This window comes from Rhinolophus sinicus, linkage group LG12 (genome assembly GCF_036562045.2).
Source record: "Rhinolophus sinicus isolate RSC01 linkage group LG12, ASM3656204v1, whole genome shotgun sequence".
NCBI lineage: Eukaryota > Metazoa > Chordata > Mammalia > Chiroptera > Rhinolophidae > Rhinolophus > Rhinolophus sinicus.
This window is the reverse complement of record NC_133761.1, coordinates 14,447,890-14,474,928: the sequence shown is the minus strand read 5'-3', so window position 1 is coordinate 14,474,928 and position 27,039 is coordinate 14,447,890. Positions and strand designations below refer to the sequence as shown.

The 27,039-nt window shown below is 34.4% G+C and overlaps 1 protein-coding gene across 2 annotated transcripts in view; it reads right to left on the bottom strand.

Moving 5' to 3' along the window:
- Positions 1-518: 518 nt before the first annotated feature.
- Positions 519-27,039, bottom strand: part of MRPL13 (mitochondrial ribosomal protein L13) — a 33,613-nt gene continuing 7,092 nt past the window's right edge. Inside the window, exons 3-7 of one of the 2 annotated variants that reach the window (XM_019717080.2) lie at positions 23,442-23,535; positions 18,903-18,963; positions 12,989-13,075; positions 10,119-10,240; positions 519-799 (exon numbers count right to left, since the gene is read on the bottom strand). In XM_019717080.2, the coding sequence (XP_019572639.1) occupies positions 778-799; positions 10,119-10,240; positions 12,989-13,075; positions 18,903-18,963; positions 23,442-23,535 (386 nt within the window). In that variant the 3' untranslated portion in view covers positions 519-777. The remainder of the gene's footprint in view (positions 800-10,118; positions 10,241-12,988; positions 13,076-18,902; positions 18,964-23,441; positions 23,536-27,039) is intronic. The other variant, XM_019717173.2, reaches the window with a different exon arrangement.

Here is a 27,039-nt window from a genome sequence, read left to right as displayed (position 1 = left end):
GGGAAGGGAAAAAGAAAAAACTACCATAAAAATGCCCCAATACAGCGGCTCAGCACCTTAATTTGTTCGAGAAGAGATGTTGCTACATGGTTACAGCAGCCCAATCTAAGCGCCCAGCACAGAAGTAAAGTGTTACCAACAGGAGATAGGGAGGTGGGGACTCATCACACAGGGGTCTGGAGACAGCATCACAGCGGGGCTGTGAGAGTTCTACGGAGTAGACAGGCATTATTTTGTTATTGTGGTGTCATGGACAGAGAGGCTCTATGGGAAAAGATGGTAGCAGTTTGTAAATACCTCAGGGCAAACCTTACCCTGCTGAGCAGGAGGGATGAACTTAGATGGATGGGAGGTTAGCTAAAGTATCACTGAAAGGAAAAGTGAAGGTGGAGCTCGTCTTCCCAGTTGGCAAGAACAGGGATTGGAAATTTGAGGAAATCTGCATGGATGGGCACTTGTTGGCAACTTTAACTGCAATGCGATCTAGTGCTTATTTTTTCATTAAAGGCAAAATTGAATAGTCAACCAAGTAAGAAATTTTATTCTTATCACTATTTGCAACATTGAAATCAGATCACACTATAAAGCAATCAATTCTATAAAACGATGTATTTTATTGCAATTTCCTATTGAAGGAAGATCCCTTCCTGACCTTTCTCCACAAACTTTCAGCGCCCATACCAAGTTTCCTGTCAAAATGCAGTGGTTGTTTCACTCAGTCCTGTGGGTTAGGAGAAATTTATCAGGAAGAAGTTATTTTCTGCAATTTTCATTCTTCTACAGCCGGTAATCTTCAGGTCTGAAACACAAAAGTCAATGTTTATTTCTTCCTGAATCATATGTCATTTTCTCCTGCCTGATGAAGGAAGATTATTTTTCCAACTTAACATGAAAGTAACTTTATCGATTATTATCTACAAACATTATATCTAAGTTTTTGGTGAAAAACACCAAAGCCAAATTCTCACAAAGTAGGATGGTTAAGTGACAATTCCCAAAGTTCTTTTGAGAATATAAATATAGGCCATTTTGTACCTATGCATGAATGTATTTCGTAACTTAAAAACTTGAATTCAATTTCTGTGTTCTATTTTAGAGTATTTTTTCAGAAAGTCCTTTTCATAGAAAGAATTGCTATGATCTTTAAAACACATATGAGCATATGTATTTACTTAATAAAGGCAAAATTTGAATGAGTAATTTCCCTATGTATATTATTTTATCATATGCTAAATTTAGTTTTCATTATGATACATATATACACTAGTTCTTTGATATTTTAATTATACACATATAATTTGTCTTCCTCATTTATGTATTTATAGGATTAATAATACCTGAAAGTTGCTTCTAGTAGTAAATTAAAACAAAGAACATTTTCAGGGAAATGTTAAATTATAACAATGAAGAAAGTGAAGAATAGGCAATTATAAAATGCAAAAATATAGTGTCCCGTTATCTTTTTCATAGTGTATTTTTAGGTACTGAACTCATATGGAATTTTCAAAAGGAAGTTAGTAATAAGTAAACTAAATAGATATTTTTTAAAACAGCTGTAAAAATATTTGATAGTTTGAGTTCTGTTAAAAAGCAGATGAACTCTGTTTGCCCTGAAACAACTTATCTAGTCCCTTTCTACATTTACAGTGTGTTTTCTTAAACAAAACACTCACAAGATACCAGATAGTCCAGCTATGAAGACCAATAGTCTAGTGGCTGAGTAAATGAACAAATTACAACTTAAAGTTATTATGTAACTCGGAGGAATTCAGGCACTGATCTGGGAAATCAGCCAAATGTGCTCCACCGTATCAGTCATTCTATAACAACAAGAAGAGAAACTGCAGGATTTTGTCACTGTGTTTGAAATCTCTTTCCAAACATAAGAACTGTATCTAAAGTTTGGGAAATGACAGTTTGATACGATAGCTGAGGGCAGCTCCAAAGTGTATTCTTTCAATCTTCGGTATGTGACTCAATACAATCAAAGCAGCAAGAGACATCAGTACATTCTAAAAAAAACAATGTGTTCTCCCGTCTGGCTGGTTCCTACGATTACAAAAGGGAGGTGATGAGACCATTGGAAAGAGCTAAGCTAATGTCCTAAAAAGTCTCTGCAACTCCACTCAATAAATTAAAGGTGCTTAGTCTAGTTTCCACGCTAAAGGTTAGTTTATTAAGTAATGAGATGACAAAAGCACCTTTTAATGAAATTTAGAAGTAAAATTGGAAATGTGTGTGAAAGGTGTAATCTGTAAGGAATGGAGGCTGCGACCCGAAAGCGACAGGGGCCTAATAAAGCCCACGTTTGTTTCAAGATTTTTTTTTGAGAAATAGAGGATGGTGAAGATGAGGGCTCTGTTAGGGCTGTAGCGGTGATGAGTGAGAAAAAAAACAGGTTAAGGATTTAGGAAGCAGAAAAGTAACACGTTTGCCGGGGGAAAGGGTAGGAAGGGAGAGGGAAGAGGGCCAGGGGTAAGGGAGTGATGGGGAAGGGGGCTACTAGAAAATGATAATCCACGGACTACATACTAATTTTCAGCTAGAAGAACTCAGTGAGCGGCAATGCTCTTTATATATATATATATATGTATATATATATATATATATATATATATATATATATATATATATATATATATATATATATATATATATATATATATATATATATATATATATATATATATACGTATATATATATATATATACATATATATATATATATTTTCTTTTTTCAGGGTAGGGAATGCAGGCAGAGGAACAGATTCTGAAGAATGAATCTTGGTTTGGAATATGAGAAAATCTGGACATGGCAGGCAGCTAGTAATTCGGATTTGGAGTTTAGGGAAAATGAGGCAAAGAGTAAGACATCTGGGAGTCTCTGACACAGATTCCTTCTTTCCCAACCCACTTCCATGTATCAAGTGGCCCTGCTTAAAAAAATCTTCATTCGCCCTCCCCGGCTTTGCCAAGGTTCAAACATCCCCGTTCATCTTTCTGAGTCATTCTTTCCCTACTTTCATTTTTCTACATTCGGGTCCCTTTACACTACTTGCTATTGCCCAGATAAAAACTTTCACACCTCTGGATCTGGGTACCTGAGATTTGCTTTCCTTGGAATCTCTCTTAGCTGCTTGAGGGGACTTGATGAATGCCTTCAAAATTCCACCTTAAAAATCACATCTGAGAAGCCCTCAACAACTCTTCTTTTCTGACTTCCGCAGGGCTGCTTTCTCTGCGATGGCTGGATTACATCAGGCACACTTTCATTACAGTGTTTCTGAAATTATACTCGCCCCTACGGAAATACATTTCATTTGTGTAAGTAACATGTGCCGAGTGCTTCTTAGATGCCATGAAGTATACTAACTACTTCCGGTGCATTATCTGAGTTTATCTTCATGACTACATTGTGAGAAAGGTACCGTTAGCAGCTTCAATTGACAAAACTGAGGCTCAGAGCGGTTGAGTAGCTTGTCTAAGGATACAAGGCCAGGAAGCGGATGGCAGGGACCTCGTGCAGACCTTCCGACTCCAGCGCCTGCAAGCACCATTTTACTCTACATGACACTATTGTGCTGTCAGTGCCTCTGAAGAAAGGGGCCCAGTAACACTGACCTGGTTCCAGTTATCAGCACAGGGCCCAGCATGTGGTGGGTGCTTGTAAGGTATCTGTCATTAGAGCAGTGACTGCCTTGAAAATGCCACTTGTTTGCCAGCTCATTCCCTGCTCTTTCTACTGACAAGTAATCAGGATCTTTCCCAGATGGTTAACTTGCTTTCGGGAGGGTGTGTGTGTGTGTGTGTGTGTGCACGAAGGACTAGATACTTTAGATGTTGGCAGAGCTAGAAACATCCACTCATACTGAAGACAGTGAATAATACCACACGGCTTTAAGAGGTGCTCCTGTGGGGAAGCGAGGTTTTTATACGAATGCTTCTACTTCTCTCTGTGTACCCACAAAGGAAAGCAGGCACACAAGACGTTGGATATAACTCAAGTCGAATCAATCTCCAAAATATTGAATTTCCCCTTAGGTCTGTGTCTTTTCATTCTTAAATGATATTTCTCAGTATAATGCTTACTCCAACAAAATATTTCAGACTAGAATAGAATTTGGACAGTGGAGTAATCTTAAAAATGGTAAAAGGTCAGTTTGATTGAGTTTTAAGTTATGTCCACTGTATGGATGAAATTATTTAGAATAAGCCATTCCAGGAAATCATCACATACTCCTTGAACTAAAGATGAGAGCTGTACAGGTAACAGTGAAGCAGAATAATGGTGATTTTATAATCACTTCTCCAGGCACTTGCACCACCAGCCTGATCAGAGAAAGTCCAACAGTGCTTTTAAAAAAACAAACAAACAAACAAAAAGAACAAACAAACAAAAAAAAACTAAACTCATAAGATTGTTAAAAATTTTTTTTAAATCAAATTATTGTTTCTTCAATTAAAATGAACAGGAATTGTTGTATTCTAGTATCGCTTTGAAGTTCTATGTTCTGTTGGCTAGGATTGTAAATGATTTGCTTTTGGTTGTTTAAATAGAGATTGCTTTTTATTTTAACAACCAGTTCTAATCTGTTCATATCCAAAAGAACAATTTAGAACAGTTTAGAATGCCTAATTTGAGCAAATTGCAGCACTGGAAATACTGAGGTGTAGGGTTTAGGCCAATGCTGAGCTGGTTAAAATGAGTGGGAAAGTTGGAATGTCACCTCCTCTGCACGTCCAGCTAATAACTTCTGATTGTGAAGAGCAGAGAATTAAGTTCCATCTTGTAGGAAAATGCCACCTGACTAGACGAGCATGAAATGATGGAAAATCTTGAAGATGTCTAGATCCCAGCTCCTGATGGGCTCTGAAAAGGTAAAAATGTTCTCCACTGTCTTTTAAGTCTCTGATCTGAAGCACGTTTTATTAATATAAAGCCACAGGTAAAAATAGTATTTTGCAGGGTATTAATTTAACTGAAACTGGCAATCTGTGCATTTTTAGGATTAATTGCTTTTGTATCCGAGGGCTCAAAGCTTTGCTCTCTTCTAGAGCTGCAGACTGGACCGGGTGCTCACCGAGCCCCCTTTGCTGGGCTGATGTTCCCGGCGCCTGGACCCCTGTCAGCCTGCTGTCAGGAAAGACACCTCCAGAGTCAGTCCCCTTCATCCTTACCACCCTCTCTCCCTTGCAGGCACACTTCTAATAGCATACTTCGTAAAGCGCATTAAACGCCAGGGACGAGGGTTTCCATTATAAACATCTGTTTTCATGCATTTTTTGATGCTGAAACTTTCCACATTTAGTTTCTGTACAAAGGTGCGGGTTTTGCTTAAAATAAAGCATTGCTGATTCAATGGGTAAGGAATAAAAACACAGTTCTTCTTTGGATTTGTTTTATCACTCTGTGGATAATGTGAAGCAATTCAAGTTGAAAATTTCCACATACCTAGTTTTTCCTAAGAAAAGATCTCTGACAGAATTTTGTAAAAATGAAAATAGAGTTTAAAACGATCCAAGTTTTATTTTTAACCAACATAATGAAAAAATTTCCATTACAGTGCCAGCATGATAATTTCCATGATTATTGTGGCTTTGTAATGTGTTGGCAAAATTGCGATGATTATGGAAATAATTACTGACAGTATTAAAATAAGCTGACCATTTGAAAGCTACAGTCTCAGGCAACTGAATTGTGAAGGGTTAGTGAGTGCTAGTTTTTTTCTTTGAGAAACAAATTCTGAGTGTATACCCTACAATCACTGGTTGCACATAGCAAACACATCTACTTTGTTCCACCAGGAAACACAAAATATAACCCCATCACATATGTGACTATAATTTATGTATCTATGAGATATAAAAATTACTAATATGCCAAGTACTTCCACTAAGAAGTGAGGTAGTCAGTCAATACTTCTCATATGAAAATGTGGCTTTTAGTTATAAAAAATATTTATAGTTTTCTCATAAAAAAATCACTTTTTTCTTCTTATCTACCATTGCTTTAAAAATGACTAAACAACTATCATAAGAAAAATCCCATGTATGCTGAAATTAGGCCTGAGAGAATGTAACATTTACAAGTGACTGAAAATAATTTAAATGAAATCCCAACAATGGTAGCATTGAATTAAGATGAAAACAGTTTTGTCAATCACCTAACTAGATTCAAAGCTTAGTCTGACAATTGTTATTGTTGCTCAGAAACTTTTTGTCTCTAACAGAAAAAAAACTAATAAACTTACATTTAACCAAAAGTTAATTATAGCTCCAATTACAAAATATACATTTTTATTTTATAAACATATTTTAAGTTTTATTGCTAGGGAAACAAAAACCAAAGCAAGCTATTTTTGTGTCTATTTATTTATGGTGCAACCCAGGTACATCTGTTTCAGTCAAGTCTCCTCAGGTTTACCATAAGATCTTGGATAAATTCCAGTTACTACATTCCCAAGAAATATTATATTCTTGGCTTAGCTCTTTTGGGTGGAACAAAAGCATATTTTAAGCAGGTTCCTTCTCCAAAGGAGAAAAATAAAACATTTTTATGCATGAAAGCAGAGCTACCAATAATAAGAAATCCCATTTTCAATGGATTGCATTGCATGGTACATCAAATATTTTAATCCTAATTCCAATGGATGTAATACTAAAACTTTATGACATAGCAAACAATAAAATGCCCTAGTCCCTTAAGCAGCCACACATGAAGCTACTGAAATTTAAATTAGTTAACATTCCATAAAATTAAATATTCAGTTCCTCAGTTATACTACACTAGCCCAGAGTAAGTACTCCAGCCACATGAGGCCGGGAGCTGCTGCAGTCGGCAGCTCTGAAACAGACTTTTCCTCGTTGTGGAAAGTTCTGTTAGATAGTCCTGAACTAAAAGATCATCCTTTTCTTAGATAACAAACTTTTGGTTAATCCAAAAATGCATAGTTTTTCCTCATCACATTCATTCCACAGTGATACAAATGAACTAGACTTCATGTTAGCTCTGATATGCAGACTAATGAAATGTTGAATGATTTATATTAAATAACTAGTATACCTATATCATGATAGATCCTTGAATTTCAGTAAGTGTATACACACATTACGGTTTTGGGAACACAAGTTAACATATGTTGTGTGGCTACTTGTGAGGAAGGAGTCCACTTTAATAGCACAAAGGAAAACCTGCTATCTAATGAGTATTCCTGCCACAGAGAAATTTGGAATGAAAAGAAAGGGCAAGAAAATCCATTCCCAGAGCATAGCTAAAAAATGCATCAAAGGCTCTAAGTTTCTCTGAAAGTCTATTTAAAAATAATTACAGAAAAGCCCCTTTTAATTCCATTAATATAATAAAGGCACTCAGTACCTTTTGTTTTAAATGAACCAGGAATCACTTAAAATGACCACTTTGAGTAGTACTCTGATTATAGTAACATTTAATATCATTTTTGTTGAATGGTTATTATATTACTACTATTCTACCTGGTTTAACTGATTTAGAATGTACCAGGTCTGACAATTAAGTTCGAGAATTTGTTGCAACGATGTTGCTAAACTTTTTTTGATATCAGAGGGATTATTCATTATGAATTTATACTAATTGGACAAAAGTTAACCAAGTTAGCTATTTCGAAGTGCTGAAAAGGCTGCTTGAAAAAGTTAGATGAAAATGACCTGAACTTTTCGCCAACAATTCATGGCTCTTGCATCACGACAATGCACCAGCTCACATGGCACTGTCTGTGAGGGAGTTTTTAGCCAGTAAACAAATAAATGTATTGGAAAACCCTCCCTACTCACCTGATCTGGCCCCCCAATGACTTCTTTCTTTACCCAAAGATAAAGGAAATATTGAAAGGAAGACATTTTGATGACATTCAGAACATCAAGGGTAATACAACGACAGCTCTGATGGCCATTCCAGAAAGAGTTCCAAAATTGCTTTGAAGGGTGGACTAGGCACTGGCGTCAGTGCATAGCTTCCCAAGGGGAGTACGTCAAAGGTGACCATCGTGATATTCAGCAATGAGGGATGTAGCACTTTTTCTAGGATGAGTTTGCAAACTTAATTGTCTGACCTCGTACATTAGAGTATTCATGACATGTAACTCTGAGTGCCTAATATGTGTTTAGTCATATATTTGATTAAACAGCACCTTTGATATTTCTAGTTAAAAAAAAAAAAAAGGAAAGTACCATACCCCTCTTAGGTAAATAAACTCATTAATGATAATGTTTCTATAAGAAATCAGGCATGACATACTTAAGATTTACAGACCTTCATACAGCATGGTAACCTACCCAAACTTCAAGGACTACTTAAAATTCTTTTTTAGAATATAACTTCGTAAAGTGGAATATTTGAGAACTACATATGACTTAAGTGTATTTACGTAAGATGCTATAAGAGGCAAGAAGAGGCACTTCAGCAGAGTGGTTCAGACCATTACCCAGGAGCTAGAATTAAATAATTGAAACTGAATTAAATAACTTCTTTAATCCAGCGTATAACCTAGTGCTATTACGGTGTCCTGCACAGAAGAGATAGCTAATATGTATTTGTTGAATAAATATATACATTAAGGAAGCAGTTTGCTTCTGTGAAAAGAACGCAGGCTTTGCAGTCAGACACAGGTTTAAATCCAGGCTGCACTACAAACCAGCTGACCCTTGTCTTCCTTTTAAAAATAGGAATAATATATTTATTTTATAAGCCTGTGGAGAGAATTAGATACAACGCATGTAAACCACTAGCGCAACTATGGGCAACTGGAAAGTGCTCAATAAATGATCACTGATAACATTAGTTTGCTCATCATTTGCAGATTTAGTAAAGAAGACCCTGGCACAAGACAGCATAGTCAAAAGATTTACACGAAATACTGTAAAGACTTCTCCTGTGTGGAAAGGGTTTGAAGATTATATATATATATGGGCAATAACGAGAGTCAATGATTAGATTCCTGTACATAAGCCAATCTTGGTAGGTCTTAGATTTTCAGAACCTATCTGGCCAAAGAGCCAATAAAGAGATGAGATTTTCAGAGCATAGAGGACAGTATCTGAGGGAAGATTAGCTGTCTTGTGTAGGCCAAGCAATGAGGACATGTGGTTCTCTCCAGATTTACTGTGTAAGTTCTGTAAACATTTCTGAGGCTCTCGCATGTGAAGTAGTGGTCTATTCCCTGGGGATGCAACCATGCCAAGATGCAAGCCCTTTTCTGGAGGAGCTCGATGCAGTAGAGACAGTGTCAGACAGCAAGTGTGAAGCAGAAGATGGCTGGGCCCTTAGTCTGGTCTTGACATTCAGGCAAGGCTTTTTAAAGGAGATGACCTCTGAACTAAGGTCTAAAGAATAAGAGTTACCCCAGACATTAAAGGTGAGGGGCCTGTTTTATGTAGAAGTAATAGCAGAACAAAGGCAAGGAGAGTTAAATTGCATAAAAAAAGGTGCCAGTCTTAAACAGTCTGATACTGCTCCAACAGTACAGTGGGGTGGGAAGAATTTAAGTTGAAGAGATAGGAAGGAGGCAGGTCATGGAGAACCTGGGAGGCCAGGCAAAGCAGCCTGGAAACAATTAGAGGAGAGACAGTATGTGAAATCTAAGCAGCTTTCCAGACCCTAGGCAGATAGAACTGTACAGAAGGGAAGAAAAAGTGTTTTGTTTTTCTATGTGGATCAAGATTATAAGTATCCAGAATTAATGACTTTTCCTTAGAGGGTATTCTTGTCTTAGTGAAGCAATCTGGAAAATGGAGAATCACTTTGTTTTAAGTAATGACAATTCATTTAACATTCCAAGAAACTACAATCCATCCACGTAACGTTACCCCAAACAAAATACCTGACAATTATATGCACTTATGAACACCCTTGCGCTTACCTAGCAAGGTCTTAAAACTTAGAGACTTTTGGTTCTACCATTTACATCTAGAGTTTATTTGCAGATAGAAGCTGCAGAGTATCCAAGGTAGTCAAAAAAAAAAAAAAAGCTCACTCTTTCCACCTCAAGGGTCTTATCATTCGATTAAGGAAAAAGGGGGCACCAAACCCAGCTTAAAAAACAAGAAAATAAAAACAAAGATAAGAAAGAAAAAAAAAGACTTACGGAGACCACACTCTTGGGAAAGCTTCTATTTCTTCTTGTGTGTACTCATCTAGACGTCTTGGTACTTTTCGTGGTTGAGGAAGCTCTTCCACTAAATTCTTAAGAATATCTTCAGGTATATCCTGGGTTAAATAAAAATGTAGGCTTAATTTTCTTAAAATATATTCTTTAGTAATAAGTTAGTAATGGTAAGTATTAAAAAATAATAAAATCAATATTTATAAATGAGAAAAACAATATGAACTTTGTGAAAATTCCTGAAAAGTATATTCAATCAACGATATAAGTAATCTCATTACAGTAACACACTTCATATTTTAATCTTGACAAATGTATTTCTCATAAATTAGACATCTTCAATTCTGACAGTTATTGAGCCACTAAGTTCTATTTTTGTTTTCTAAATACTGTTTAACTGATCCCTCTCTTTTTAACTGCAAAAAAGGCACTACCGTGGTTCATTCTCATGATTTGTTATCTGATGAATATATGTACTGGGCCTACTGCTTCCAGTGCTATAACCTTTCATACTCCATGTTGTTGCCAGAAAAAAACTTTCCAAAATGAAAATCTGCTAGATCCTGGGTCATTTAGCCAACAAACATTTATGGAACTCCTTCTATGAACCAGAAATTGTGATAGGTGTTGAGTATATGAAGGAAAATAGAAAGATCATGGCTTCCAAAGGCTTGCAATTTTTAAAGTGACTTCATAAGAACTTTAATTTTTCTCTGCAGAGAAAAATTATGAACCAGAAATTGTGATAGGTGTTGAGTATATGAAGGAAAATAGAAAGATCATGGCTTCCAAAGGCTTGCAATTTTTAAAGTGACTTCATAAGAACTTTAATTTTTCTCTGCGCCAGATCCAGAATCAACCATTTCTAGGGACTAGCACTGAGAAAACAAGATGTGGGCATTAGCTGTGCTGTAACTTTATTTTATGAATATATAAAATCTTATGATACAAAAGTTAAAGTAAAAAAAAAATCTAAAAGGTATTCTCCAAAAAAAATCTCATTTTCTTCCCCATTCCTTCCATCTCTTTGTGCCTATATACCAATAAGTAGCCAGCTTCATTTTCTCATTTATTTTTCCTGTATTTCTTTATGCAAAAAGAAGCAAATATAGTATATATGTGTATGTAAACATATGTATGAATATATGCATAGAAAAGGTAGCCTGCTATCCACATTCTTTTTCACCTTGCTTTTTTTACACTTAGCTTAGCGATATATATCCTAGAAAAACATTACTTACCAAGTCACAACAATATTTGTCATTTTAGTTTTATAATTGTATAGTACTCAGTTGAATGGATAGCACATAGTTGATCCAATTTTCTATGGATGAGCATTTGTTACTATTATTTTACTATTATAAATAATGTAGAAACGATAATGTGTATATTTTTAGCCTAAATTGCTATAAATAAGATTGCTGGATCAAGTATGAATCGCCTTATGTATGTACTTTGTTAAATGTTACCTAATTGCTAGATTCTTTATGGGTTGCATCATTTTGTACTTCTACCGGCAATGCATGGCTGCCTGTTTCCCAATGAATGGCCTTGACAATAAAAGAGTTGTCAAGCTTTTGAATATTTAACAATCCATTCTTGGGGAAACGGGCTCATTTATTTTATAGTCGGAAGTTATTTAAGTAATTTACTGTTCAACTAAACTACCATGAATACTTAAAACATCCACTGTCAAATCTTATAACAGGGTAAATAATATTATTTTTGTGTCTGTTAAAAATTATGGTTTCTAAGAAATGTGACAGTATAATCGGAAACAGCAGTTTTTAAATTCTTGTGATTCCATGAAGGTCATTTATCCTTAGATAAATGCTCCCGTACTTGGTACCTCAAGGTAAAGTGGAAAATTATTTTCCTCATTCATGCGAAGCAAAGGTAATAAATTGACCATTTTGCTAAAAGTATGAGTTGCATGTGTTGTTTAAGCTAACAACAGAGCACACGAGTGGCTTGAATAGTGGATATACTTGTGTTCTGGAATGACTTTCTATATAATTCCTCTAGTAGGAACTATAAGGACAGTAATCATAACCATGGTCATCATCGCAACTACCATGTTTCCCCGAAAATAAGACCCAGCCGGACCATCAGCTCTAATGCATCTTTTGGAGCAAAAATTAATATAAGACTCGGTCTTATTTTACTATAAGACTAGGTCTTATATAAGACCGGGTCATATATAATATAATAAAATATAAGACCGGGTCTTATATTAATCTTTGCTCCAAAAGATGCCTTAGAGCTGATTGTCCGGCTAGGTCTTATTTTTGGGGAAACACGATAGCACTTACTGTGCCAGACCCTATGCACTTCACAAATGTTATCTCATTTAACCCGTATGGAGCAGGTGCTGTTATTATACTAATTTCACAGATGAGAAAACAGAGATAATAGATTACTAGTACATGGACATAAGGTCAATAAATAGTGCGGCATGGATTCTAATCCAGTCTGATTCCAGAGCCTGAACTCAACTATGTTACTATAGACTAGAACCACTGGTGTTTCATTATAGTATATTAAGGAGAAAAGCTAAGTACTTAAAACAGTGTAATAATAATAACAGGAGCTCCGATCATAGTTCCTTGTTCAAAAAAAAGCAGTTATTAAAGTGAAAAAACAGAGCTTACAGACTTTTAATTTTAGTCCAATTACAGCTGACTTTATGAAGAGCAATTGTTATTATGGTGTGCTTACTGAAAAATACAGAAAATATTTCAGAAGTTGACATGAAAACACTGAAAATAAGTCTATGGCAATTATTTTAAAAGAAGATAAAGTATTTAATTGAGAATTTAGGAAAAGCGTCTGACCAGTGACCACTCACTCACCTCATCTGGGAAAAGATGCAACCTCTGCATCATAGTTCTTCTGTGAAGATTTTTGGGTAGCATGCCATAAATAGCTAGTTTTACAATCTGAAAAACAGGTATATGTAGGACTCAATAAAAAATAAAAAATATGACTTTTGATATAAAGAAGGCAAACATAATTAAAGATAGTTAGGAAAACAAGCAAGTGGGCTAAGACTCAATAGGGATATGAAAGTAAAGAAACTAAGACTTAAGTAGATAAGTTGCTGCAACAGAAAAGGAACTTTTACCATCTTGTACATTACTTTGTTCTTTAGGCTCTATGTGTTTATTTTGATTTAGAAAAAAGACAAAAGGAAGAGATTAAACCTATGTATGTGCCAATTTTAGCAAGACTAAGAAGGAATGCTCTAAGCTTTTACAAGAACTTGTGGCTCAAAATCTATCACACAGTGACAGAGCAGAGCCCAGAGAGGCCATAATCCTGTGTCTTCCAGCTGGGAGATCAGGTTTCCAATTCAGAAACTAAGCCTGACCACACAGTTATGAGACTGACTGTACAGGCCACAGATCTACAACAGTGGTAATGGTTAACATTGACAACTTACGACGTGTACTTTGGTCAGTACATTCCATTTGTCAACTGTGTACAATGCTGAGTCTCATTTCACAGATGAGGAAACAGATTTAGTGAGGTTCTGGAACTCCCCCAATTTCATGTATCTAATAAGGGGTGGTGCTGGAACTCCAACCAGGCAGTCTAACTCCCAGAACAGACCCCTGGTACATGCAATCCCACTTACGATGTGTTTCTCTCCATGACTTAGCAAGAAGACAAAAAGTCCCTTCTCTCTACCATACCCATTCCCAACAAGGAAAACTAACCTTTCTTTGATTTACTTTTCCCCTTTTAAGCTTATCCTCATTGTTGGTTTAAATGTGATTGCATGTGTTTTGTCAAGAGTAGGCCACCCAGTGTCACCCTGTGCTCCATAATCTCCTGGGGGGCGGGGGGCCTCCTAGTATAGAGCATCTACACATATTCTGTGAGTTCTTCATAAAACGACTGATGGAGACATTTAGAGTGTTACATAGATTTTTGCCATCTATACTCAATATTTGAAGGATATAATTTGACATGTTTTAAAGCTTAATGCCCTAAAACAATCCACGTTAGAAAACGGCTTCACTGTAAGGGGACTTCCTATTCCTTTTATTTTTTCACCAAATCAGACTACAAAATCTCTCCACATACGAAAGCTAATGATATCCCATACATATTTTCCGTCTATTTTCTAGGTTAGTGCTGCTAATACTTTATGTTCTGGAGACTTTCTGTAAATGTAGATTTATATTGTTAAAATTAAAAGCAATTGAAAATTCAGTTCCTCAGTCACACAGTCACTTTTCAAGTGGTCAATTACCACATGTGGCTAGTGGTCACCTTATTTGACGGTGCACACATAGAACAGTTCCATCATGGTAGAAATTTCTATTGGACAGCACTAATCTAGCTATCAGCGTTTACAATGTTTAATGTTTTAAAAGTCTTAAGCAGAAACTGACAATGTTAAGACTACTTAGCGTCTTTTCTGGATAAGCAAGTCATTATTACATTCTCTGAAAATCACCCTTTTAGCAATTTTCTTCATTAGTATGGTTACTTGGCATTTGGTTTTCATGTTCTTAAAAAATTTAGTTGACTATTTACTTGAATTAACAGGTTGGTATTTTAAAAATTTGCCCTATTAAAAAATACAAACGTAACAACTCTAAGAAAGGCTAGAAAATGTGAAAAGGTTCTAAGCTGACAGGGGAGAGAAAAAGAGACAAACATACACCTCCAGATAAATATGATAGGACATGTACATACAATCAAGTATTTCTAGCTTTACAGACTTAAGCATAAGCTCTAAGGAGTTCAGGGAGTGAGAAACATAGAACAAGAAGAGGTTAATAAATATTAAAGATCTTCCTCACATAATCTGTAACCCAGGGCAAGTGTCATTTGATCCACACAAAATAACTTTATTAACTATTGGAGGGGAAAAGACATACGAAAGGAACTATGATAGAAGGAAAAATATAAGGACACAGGAACTCTTAAAGAAACTAAATATATGAGAAGGATAAAGGATATAAGGAAAGGACTGAATCAATATATTTCTTTGGTTTTAGAATTAATGATCTATGTAATTATAAAAAATATTTTGAAATATTTAATAACCTACTAATAACTATTTCAATGTATTAATGTATTTTACAAATACTATTCTAAGACTGTACTAATAATCAGAAGAATGCATTATGAAACAAATTATCTTACAGGCCACATGATTAGCAAATCATGTGTGCTGGCAGAGGACTCACTGCTCCAGACCAGACAAACACTTTAGGGGAAGTAAAATAAATGGCCTCTTCCTTAGCAAACCATTCTTTTTCAAAACACAAAGTCAAAATAAAGACTTGAAAAAAAAATTAAGCTCTTTAAATGAGGTAATAATTCAAATGGATTTAACTCTGAAATATTTTCCAAGCCATCATCAAACATTTTTGAACGCATTTCAATCTTTGTTTATATATACAAAAACACTCCCCAATTACTGCCAATTTAGCCAATGCCAAATGCTTCACATCAGAAAAGTTAGCCTATACTGCCTCCTAGTGTGCGGTGAGCATGCCTGACTAAAACACCAACTTGAATTTTAAAAACATTCTAAAACGCTAAAAGTATAATTTGTTGTAACAGTTATGGTACATATTATCAGCAGTCCTTAGAACTTTTTAATACCATTATATGCAATCCATATTAACGGTCAAAGTAGGATACTTTATTTGACCCGTAATAGTCTAAAAACACCCAAGTTATGAAACAGAGCGTTAAATATTCCCTAAAAAGCAATCTCTGAGTATGTGTTTGTAAAATAGCTACAAATGATGAAAAGTAAAAATAAATAGGAAAGCATGGAACTTCCAAATGTTATGTTAGGCCTTATTATAATAAAATATTCCCCACCCCCTGATAAATCTCAGGCAGTATGACACCAAACAAATGGTTACATACTGATGATAGGTATTTATTTTTGGTCACCATTTTAGGAAAACAGAGAAGAATGTCTTCAGAGTACCGTGTTTCCCCCAAAATAAGACCGGGTCTTATATTAAGTTGTGCTACAAAAGACGCATTAGGGCTTATGTCCAGAGGATGTCATCCTGACAAATCATGCTAGGGCTTATTTTCCAATTAGGTCTTATTTTTGGGGAAACACTATAACATTTGTTCATTCATAAATGGATTTAGGTAAAAAGCTAAAATAGTTACTGATGGGGAAAATGCTATCTATCTTATGAGTATAGTTCAAAGATTGGGCTTTGTAGAGTTATAGGAAGGAAAAATAAAATTGTTAAATGGCAACAGGAGATTTTGCTTTTAGCAACACTGAGGACTCATATTTGGATTAGAAACTTCTCCCTGTATATAATTCAAATGATAAAGTAATAAATAAACATTAGTGAAGTTAATGATATTCAAAAAAATTTTTTTTAAAAATCATGGAACCAATTGGAGGCCAGAAACAGGAGAAAGTACTACAAAGAAAAGAAAGTCCTAAAAAAAAAAAAAAAAAAAAAAAAAAAAAAAAAAAAGAAAGTCCTAGGGCTGCCATTTGTCTTGAGGGCATTAACTCAGTGCGAGTCTTGGGTGTTAAACGGATACCACGTTGGGGTCAGGTAGTAGGATCAAAGACTCTCATAAACCTAGATTTTGAGCAGAAAGGCAACATCCAGGGTGAAGCGTGGGAAAATTAAAAAATAAGTCTTTCCTGAGAGTTAACTGCTAACTATGAGCCGATCTCAAAAGGCTTTGAGCCCCCAAATTCATCCTTTTTACGGGGATCAAAATCTAATGTATAGCTTAAAGAGGTCTTAGAAAATCCAGATGTCTAAAGTATAGCTTAAAGAGCCCCATAAACCTGCCAGAAGCTAAGTAAATCTTTCCTGAAGAAATGTACCTTTAACGCAGGCCTCAAAGAATTCCCAGAGATGAAGTTCCCAGGTACATGAGCTTACCAAGTATCCTGAGCAGAAACAATAAATTACAGATTCAACAAGACCACTAACGTTAGAATCAAATATAAATGCTAACAGTTATGTTTGAAATGCCTAAAGAAATATGAGGGAACCAAAGTATGACAAAAGAACAGAAAGACTATCAAAACTGACCAGCAATCTTAAAAAGAAACAAACAGTAAAATTTCAAGAAAAGGAAAAAAATACAATAAACGAAATTAGGAACCCAATAAAAAGGTCAATCAGATGAGACATAGGTAAAAAGACAGAGAACTAGAACATAGATCTAAAGAAATTATCGATAATGCAGCACAGACAGGGAGATACAAAATACGAAGAGAGCTAATGAATCATGCACAATAAAGTGAGAAACCCTACTGTAAGTATGAGATTTCCAAAAGGAAAGAACAGATAAAGAACAAAGGGAGCCAATATTACAAGATATGTCAGCAAATTTTCAGAACAGACCACACCAGTCCTCAAGCAAAATAAACAACAAAATTTGAAAAGAAACATGAAAACAAAAGCCAAAGAAAAGATCTTAAAAGTATCCAGAAAGAAAAGACAGAATACATACAAAGAAACAATTAAACTGACATCTGACTTATCAATAGTAATAACAGAAGCTAGAATCTGTTTACATAATAGCTTCAAAAAGCTGAAGGAAAAAAGCAGTTATCCTAGGATTGTGTATATAAGCAAAACTATCTTTCAAGAATGAAGGCAAAAATAAAGATAGTTTCAGACAAACGAGAGTTCACTATTGAGAGAATGTTATGACAGGAGTGTCAGTAAGCACTTCATGAGGGAAACTAAATCCAGAAAGAAGGCTGAGTTACATGAAGGGACTGTAAGCAAAGAAAAATCATAAATCAGTAACTATGTAAAATAATAACAAGACTGTTGAATTGGAAGGGTTTTGAAAAATCTTGAATAGAGAAAAAATATAGATTGTGAGGAAGAGTGGGTGTTAAAAAAGCTTTGGGCCTGGATTTGATTTGAAGGACAGTAACTATATTAACCTTAGACCTCTGATAAACAAACTCCATCAATCCAAAAGAAGGTAAGAAAGAAGGTGATGAAAAAAAAAACAAATTCTAGCCCAGTAAAATTTAAACTGTAAAGTGTTATATCAGGCAAACACTAGCAAAAGGTTGACACAGCTATATTAATATAAAAAAGTAATAGACCTGAAGTTAAAAAGCATATTGGAAATAAAGAGGGTCAGTATGTACGCTGATCAATTCTTTACAAAGATTATAATTCCAAACTTAAGTTTAACACTCAAATTTCAAAATATGCAAAGTAAAAACTGAGAGAACTATAAGGAAAAGTGAACAAATCCACAACTGAGATTTCAACATAACTCTTTCAGGTCATCAATAAATCAAGTGAACAAAAGAGTCAGTAAGAATATAAGACTGGAACAACATCTTCAGCATATCTGATATAATGGATGTATAAACGTACCGGTACATACTCGTGCATACATATATGCATATCTCTCTCTCGCTCTCCCCAAGACATTTTCAGCAAACATATTATATTTTAGGTGATTTGATCATGCAGGTGTTAAGAAATTTTTTTAGTATATGTGCTGCCGAAGCGAGCACAAGAAATTTTTTTAAGAGTATCAAAATTCTTTCATTTGATGAAAAATAGTAAATAATAATACTAAATAAATAATAAATAGTAATTAAAAATATATAGAATTGAATGATAATGAAGTATTTATCAAAGCTTGTGTGATACAGGTTAAAGAATTTATAGCCTTGAACGCTAGCTATATTGGAAGACTGAAAAAGCAATGTCTGAACCAGTTTTTCCAGAGATGATAAATATTAAAAAAATACGATAGACTTACTGCCACTGGATCCTTCTGGTGAAGTTGAGCAGCTGTTACTTGTTTAAATCCACCTGGGTAACTGTTAAAAGAAGCAAAGACCTTAAAACTGGGAGTAGGCTATAGTACAGTATTCTTGAACAGAAAATTCTTTTATAATACAAAACGTTTTTATTATGAAATTATACTTGGTTCTGGAAGCTAGGCTATTCATTAGTGCCTTAAAAATTATTTGCAATGTTATTCTATTAAGTGGTCAGCCATCATTATTTCATAAAAAGTTTCACATCTTGGAAAATTTCTTGGCACAACTATTTATATTTTGGAATTTAAAGTTATTCACTGTTCATTCACCCATGCATTCATTTATTCATTCATTATGGGGTAGTTTATCACTGTTTGAAGTAAGGAAGAAAAAGCAATGCGCCAAAATATTTCACATTCCTTGACAAATTAGACAAAACGTCTGTATAAATTAGTAGTCAGGTTTGGGGAAAATAGTAGTAGACCATTTGGTTTTGAAGTCAAACTCTAAATAGGTCATGATCCTGTTCCCTATTAACAGTTGGTAAAAGACCACTACGAGTTATATGTTAGTCCTAAGTAATAAAATAGTTCATTGTGTTCAGATCAAAATTACGTATAATATGGATAAATTGGAGACTTAAAAATGTGTTTATTTGGGATAGCATAGGAGGCAGCTTAGTAACCTGATACCCCAGATTCAGATCTGATATCTAAGTTTGCCTGTGGCTACCGGTCTATTAGGCAACTCATTTTACCTCTTTATAAGTTTACCTCTTATATATGTTTACTTATATGAGAAAAATGATAATATTTGTCCCATCTATGTTTCAAGATTTTTATGAGTCAAATGAGAAAATGTTTGTGAAAGTGCTTTAGAAATTTAAAACAAAAACAATATACAGATGTAAGGTTTTATTACACTGAATGGATAAGTAAAGTCTAAATGATTTTCAAGGAAGGAAAAAAGAAAATGTAAAATTAGTGGACTGTGCAAGAAAAATTTACAATTACCTAAATGTGATTCCTTTCATAAGTTTCTTTCAGCAAGACTTGAAAACATTTTAAGATAAACCACCCTTTTAGGAATAAAATTTAAGAAAGCATATTTAAAAGTTTGCTGAGAAAGACAGATAATTTTCAAATTGGAATTTTAAATTGATATTTCATTTGTTTCATGGAATTTCAGCTGCAGAGAAAGAAATACCTGTCTAGACTTCTCTTCCTGTATTCTTTCTCTCCATGGAAAAAATACTTTACACTTTTAATGCTGAAGATTATCTTTCTATTTTTAACACTGTGATGGAGAATACTAAAGCATAATGCCATTTACATTATGTTTCAGGAGTTTGGACTTTATACTGAAAAATTTGGAGAGCTACCGTAAAATTCTGAGTAGAGGAACAACTTGAGTAATGCAATACTCAGTTGATTTTTACTAGTGAAAAAATAAGTACAAAAAAAGAAAAAATAAGTACATTTCTCCTTCAGTATGGGATAGCCCGATTGGAGTAGAAAGGTATTTGTTTGCGATAAGCCAAGATTTTTCCAATTCATATTATTAATAATTCAGCAAACACTAACCAAATGCCTATTACGCTGGTGCTGGAGATATACATATAAATATGTCAAGATCTTGTCTCAAGAACAATGATTAAATAATTCTGTTGAGACATCGTATAGGAAACGGTATCTCTAACTCATGCCAATCAATTTCAGATGGCAAAGTTTAAAGTGCACACATACCCATCTTACTCAACCTTTAAAACAATTAGAAGTGAATGTTTATAAAATATAATATCTATACAAGAAAGGACTTTCTGAGACTAGCACATATAGAAGGAATTACAAAGGAAAAGAGAGATTTAATTATCTAAAAGTTAAATAACTGTACAGAAAGGACATCATAAAAAAAATTTGTAAAAGGTAAAAAAATGTAATGGTGGATTAATATTCTTAATAGATAAAATGTTCAGAGAAAGTGATCAGGAAAGTATTGAGACCTCACTATTATGTAAATGTAAACAATTACATGCCCATCAAAGTAGCAGAACCTTATTATTAAACTATTTTCAATGATAATACTGTGCAGTTTTGTAATTAACAGATGTTCATATGCAAAAATTGTGACAGTAAACCGATGTTTGGAAATACCTAACAAAGACCAAAAAATGATCATCCCTTTGATCCTGAAATACATTAAATTTCTGGAGTTTTATTTTAAATAACTATATATAGAGATACTTAATGGATAAAGGTGTTTTCTAGGTCTTTATAAAAGTCAAAATTTTAATTTCAAAAAAGGGAGCAATGATTAATTCCTATGTACCACTACATAGGAACTAAAAATAATTCTTATAAAAGGGCTCTCTGAGAATTTTATATTAAGTGGAAAAGGATATAAACATTTATATTAAAATGTTGAGTCAAAGGATGAAGGGCGATTTTCATTCTTTAAACTTCTCTGTATTGTCTAATATTAGCATGTACTAAAACTTTTATAACAAGAGAGTTAAATTTTGAATAAATAATTGCAATAAAGTTTTAGGAGCATAATAAAAGTAGTATGTCCAAAGTGTAAGTCAAGAGTCAACAGAATCAGAGAAACAAAAAGTGATTATTAGCCCTATGGGAGATGAGGAAATAGGGATGGTATCCCAGAAGGGACGACATCTGAGTCAGATTTTAATGGATAAATAGGAGAGTTCATGAGAAACAGTCTTGTCAAGGAGAACAACACATGCAAAGGCAGAGGTAAAAAACTGCAATATGTTGGCTAAAATGAAGTATTAAGAAGCAGTAGTGGTAACTGAATGCCAATAATTTGGAAAGATGTTTGGATTTTCCTCCACAGGGGCGCGAGCATGACTGAGAGGGCTACTAGCTGTTCACTACTGGCTGTGTTACTATTTTCTTTCATTTGCAGTAATACTGCAGATATTATTGTTATAGGAATTATCCTAGCATTTTGTGTCAATACTTCCTTTTTTGCTTTACTGCATTATGTTATCCTGACTTCAGCTTTCTTTCCCAATTACCTCTAAATTTTATACAATGTGGTTTATATGTCAAGATTTGCCAACAGCAGAAATTACTAAAGATGGATATGAATTTATTTTTGTTAAGTTGAAGATTTCATAAAAGTATTGGAGGAGAGGAAATGGGCAAAGGATGGCTAAAGGAGGCAAAAAAGGTATTCCAAGCATTTAAGACCTACTTGGGCAAGAGAGGAAAAGAACCAGATGAGGGCATCAAAGTCTGCTTGTCTAAGACAAAGACGCAATTGGAAAGAAAAGAGCAATTTTGATCAAGAATGAAAGAGCAACATTTCTAATCATGTCTTGCATACTAGTGTAGAAGATACACGTAATTGAATTTGTACATGCCCTGAGGATGAGGGGTTAACTAACACATTATATGACAAATTCAAGATCTCAAAAGATCTTAAAAGGCTGGAGATAAAACTTAACATGGAGTAAACTTAAGGTATTGCAATTAGATTAATACGTAACTAAAACACACGGGAAAGAGAAGTAGTTGAATGACAGCATGTTCGAAAAAGACTTACGGGTTTTAGCTGATAGTGAACTCAGAGTGTCACATAATGACATGGCCTTGAAAAGCTCTATTGCAACAGAACACTGTGTAACTGAAAGACGGAGAAGTCACACTGTATTAGTAAACCATCAGAACACAACCAGGCAGGTGTATTCAGTTAAGAAGGATACTGACAAGCAAGGATTGTATCTAGAGAAGAGTGATCAAGATATAATGGAGGTATTTGAAGTGAAGCTATAAGTAAGAAAGTAAGGAACTATGAAAGAAGTACAGGTGTTTAGCTTAGGGAAAGAGAATCAATCAGTGGGCACTTGCTAATCACTGTTTTAAAATTATTTCTAGAATGTCATGTGGAAGAGATATAGTCATTTCACACTGTCCCGAAGAGAAGAAATACGACCAATATGAAGGCTAGAGAAAAATAGACTATGACTCAATAGCATAAAGATCTTTGAAAGAGTCACATTGCTTCAAAGGTGGAATAAATGGGCTGCCCTATGAGTTATGAGATTGGTATAGTTCAAACACAGGCAGGGAGACATGTAACTTGAAAGGTATGTCGTGGAGATTGTAGGTATCTTCCAAACTTGGGATTTTGCTCATGACTCCTTAAACATCTCAAGTACTTTCTGATGTTCAGGATGGTTCTGGAACAACAGTATGATGAATTACAGGAAACAGAAAGAATGAAGTGAAAAGATTGACTAAAAACTGAGTATAGTCTTGAGCAGAGAGGTTCTGTAAAAAGTTGCTAGGAAAAACAAATACTGTCAGTTATTTGGTATAGGTTTGTTTTTTGTTTTTTGTTTTTTTGTTTTTTTTATTGAGTAAATTATATATGTAGTCTGAGTAAAATTAGTATTTTTTTAAATGTCAAAGTTTGAAATTACATTTTTCTTTTAAACAGGATCAAAAGTATTATTAAAGTGATATATTTCAACTGCCCATCTTCCTTGACAATGGCTTTCATTGTCTTACCCAGTATGTGAAGAGTATACTTTTTGTTCCCATTTGTTTCCAGAAAACGCAATGTGCCTTGTGTTCATTATGACAACATGGTCACCGCAGTCACCTAGATTTAAAAAGAAAAGAGATTTTATATGAAAAACCAGGACTTTAAGAAAAAGTGGCCTTGGTTATTTATAAAACTTATCAAAGTCTAAGCAACACATTCAAAATATAAAGCAAGTCAGTATAATATCAATATTCTTGAACAGATTTCTGTTGGTGCTTACGTAACATCTCAGCATAGAAAGAGTTGGCTAGCCATTTGGAAAATCTTGACACTGGAAGGTGAAAGAGAATTTAATAAAGATGCCAATACCAATAATACATCTTTAAAGGCAAACTACTGTTATTTCGATCATAGCCTACCATTAATAATCATACTTCACTAAAAATGTTTATACTAAGTATTTTTAAATATCTAATACAAATTTTCCCTTAATAACAGAAGAGAAAATGAAAACAATATGTATATAGATATAAAAAAGTATGTTTTGCCAATAGGTAAATTGAAAACAAATGTAAAACATCACAATTTATTCTTCTTCTCAAATTTAGAGAACAATAGAGTACTATGATCTTATTCTTAAATACTAACCCAAGGTTTTTTCCAACCACATTTAACTAGTTAAATTTAAACTGCCACTCTCAACTATGATTATATATACATATTTGACAGGACAGTATGACTTGAAAATTAAAATAGATGTATTGGATTAATTTTCCAGGGAAAAGTACCCCTAAGATTGGCAGTTCATCTAAAAAAAACCCCCAAAACTTCAAAAGTCCAGTGTTCACGTGAGTCACTACACATGGCAAAATCAACTAATCAGAAACATTTATTAAATGCCTACTCTACTAATAGAAAAACAAAGACAAAAACAAAAAAACTTTAAAAAGATTCTAGAAGCTTATTTAAGGAAAAAGGGTGGGAAAATAATAAGTACAAATAAATACAGTATATGAAAACTAAAGATTATATTAGCGATTCTGTAAGAGCTTTGAATTTGAATGACAGAATTTTCAGAGAAGTTCATAGTCTACATAGGAGAAGGGTAAGGGAAAGAGGATAAATCAGGCGGGTTTTCTTCACTACAGTGAAAAGGAATCCAGAGATGTGAAGGAAAGACCTCGGAAGCTTGCTGTGAAGTGTGCTGAACAGGATAGTATGACAGTCTTTGGCAAATTAAGTGACTAAAGTTCCTAAAGGTGACACATGATGGGCTATTAAGGCAGTTGGGCAAATGAACCAGATGAACAAATAAAGAGGGTGAGAAGATAGCTTTCATCTCAAAGAATGCTGAAATAACCTTAGTGTTCACCCAGATATTCACAGTTGAAGAAGCCAAGTACCATTAGGATTAAGTGATTTGGCAAAAGCTCACACACCAAGTTACTTAACAACCTGTTCAGACTATTTCCATGACACCTTTTTAGAGGGAAATGGAATCTTTAACTTTTCCTTAATGCTAAATTTATTTGTAAAATTAAGATTGCAAAATTAAAACGATGCATTAACATTTGAAATAGACTGACACTTAACTGAAGAGAAAGAGAGAAATATACACTATCTGGGTAACTTTAAGAAGAGCATCAACTTTTTGTTTTCTAACAAGCCCTTAAAAATTTAAATAAGTAATAATATGAAACAGAATACTAGTGATTAAATTAGATCTAACCTAACCTTTGTTGAATTGTTTGGTATGCTAGTATTCATAATATTAACCTTTAAGAACTATGTGCAACTTTTATTTCATTCCAAGTTGACCAGCAGTATTTTAAGATAATCTAATAACTTTAGATGGTGCTAAAGAAAGGTTTCCCTCTGCTTCTTTTAAATGTTCATATAGTCCTCCTCAACTAATTAACCTGTGGGGAGCAGGGAAGGTGGGGTCCTCATGAAGAACAAGACACAATCCAAAAATCACCATGTGCAGTTTCTTTTCATTTGTCAGTGAGAAAGAATCATGTTCAAAAAGCTCCCAAGTCCCAAATTCAGGAGGATAGTTCTAATTAGAGGGAGGAGGGAATTCTTGTCCTAGTTCAGCATAATTTCCATCTTGACCCACTACACATTTTCCATAAAAAAATAACCTTATAAATGAAAAGCTGGTTTTCTACAACACTTTACAAAGTCCACTGGCCTAAAAAGTAGTTCAAATATCTACATTACGTTCCGACACATTATTGGTTAACTTTTACAGTCACTCCTGGATAGATGACCATCATTTGTAATACTATTTTTCTGGGAAACTGAACGTCAATTTTCACATAAACATGTTTACAGTGATTATGAGCCAACAATACATGCTTAATAAATGCTGATTAAGCCAATAAATGTTAGAAATAAACTTAAGATATAACATTTGTAAATTGAAAACTGAAATTTAAGTTTCTATTTCGATGACATCTTGTGGACATGAAAAGTTTTGCTGATATAAGATATACTCGTATATAGTGGGAAACAAAAATACAATTCAGTCTTTAAAACGTAAATTTCTAACTTGATTGAACAGCTATTCTCCATTAGAGACAGGCAGCCACAAAAGCTCTTCTGGTTTTCTAGTAGAATGTTTACTCACCAGTACTTTAGGAATACTTTTGCAATAATGACCCGCTTGTAAGGAAACAGAACTTTATTTCAGTGGACAGATAAGGGCTATACTTTAAGAAGGAAATTAGGTACCTACTACTAATTCTACTTTCCCCGCAATTTTGTATCATTTGCATTTCCACAAAGACAACCTAAGAGATCTTGTCTATCACTTTGTTGATAATCATTGCTAAGGAAAAAGCAGATTAGCAAGAAATCACAGTGTAAGTAGCTAAGAATCAGCATGGGGAAGTAGAGTGTGTAATTTCCGGTAGGAGGAAACAACTGCCTGGGTTCTAGTCCCAGTTCTACTATAATATAGCTGAGGGACAGTGAGAAAGTCACTTTCTTCTTCTGATTTTAGTTTTCTCATCTATCAATGACGCAGTTAAACAAAATATCTAAAATTCCACGGAATTAAACAATTGTATGAATTGGAGAATGACTATGGCATTCTCCTGGCCTGCCAAAAAAAAAAAAAGTATTTTTAAAGTAAAGAGATATAATTAGTCAAGCATAAGTCTGCTGGTCACTATTTTACTTTCAAAGTACAGTTAACCCTTATTATTCGTGGATTCCGTACTGTGAATTAGCCTACTCCCTCTAAAATTGATTTGTGACCCCAAAATCAATCCTTGCGGTGCTCTCCCAGTCGTTCACAGACATGCACAGAATGGTAACAAGTCTGAGTAGCTTAACATACATGTCTGCAGCTGAGGCTGAACACAGTGAAAGCTCTGCCTTCGTGGGTCTGCTCTTGTACTATTAACAAGTATCCTTTTACGGCCTATGTAGCGCCGGGGTTCTTGGCATTTATGATTTTAATTAGTGACTTCCCTGTTTAAAACCCAAGCCTGCTGCTGAAGTGCTGTGTAGTGTCCCTAAGTGCAAGAAGGCTGAAATGTGTCCTGCCGAGAAAATGTTACATAAGCTTCATTCAGGTATGAGTTATAGTGCTGCCAGCCATGAGTTCAGTGT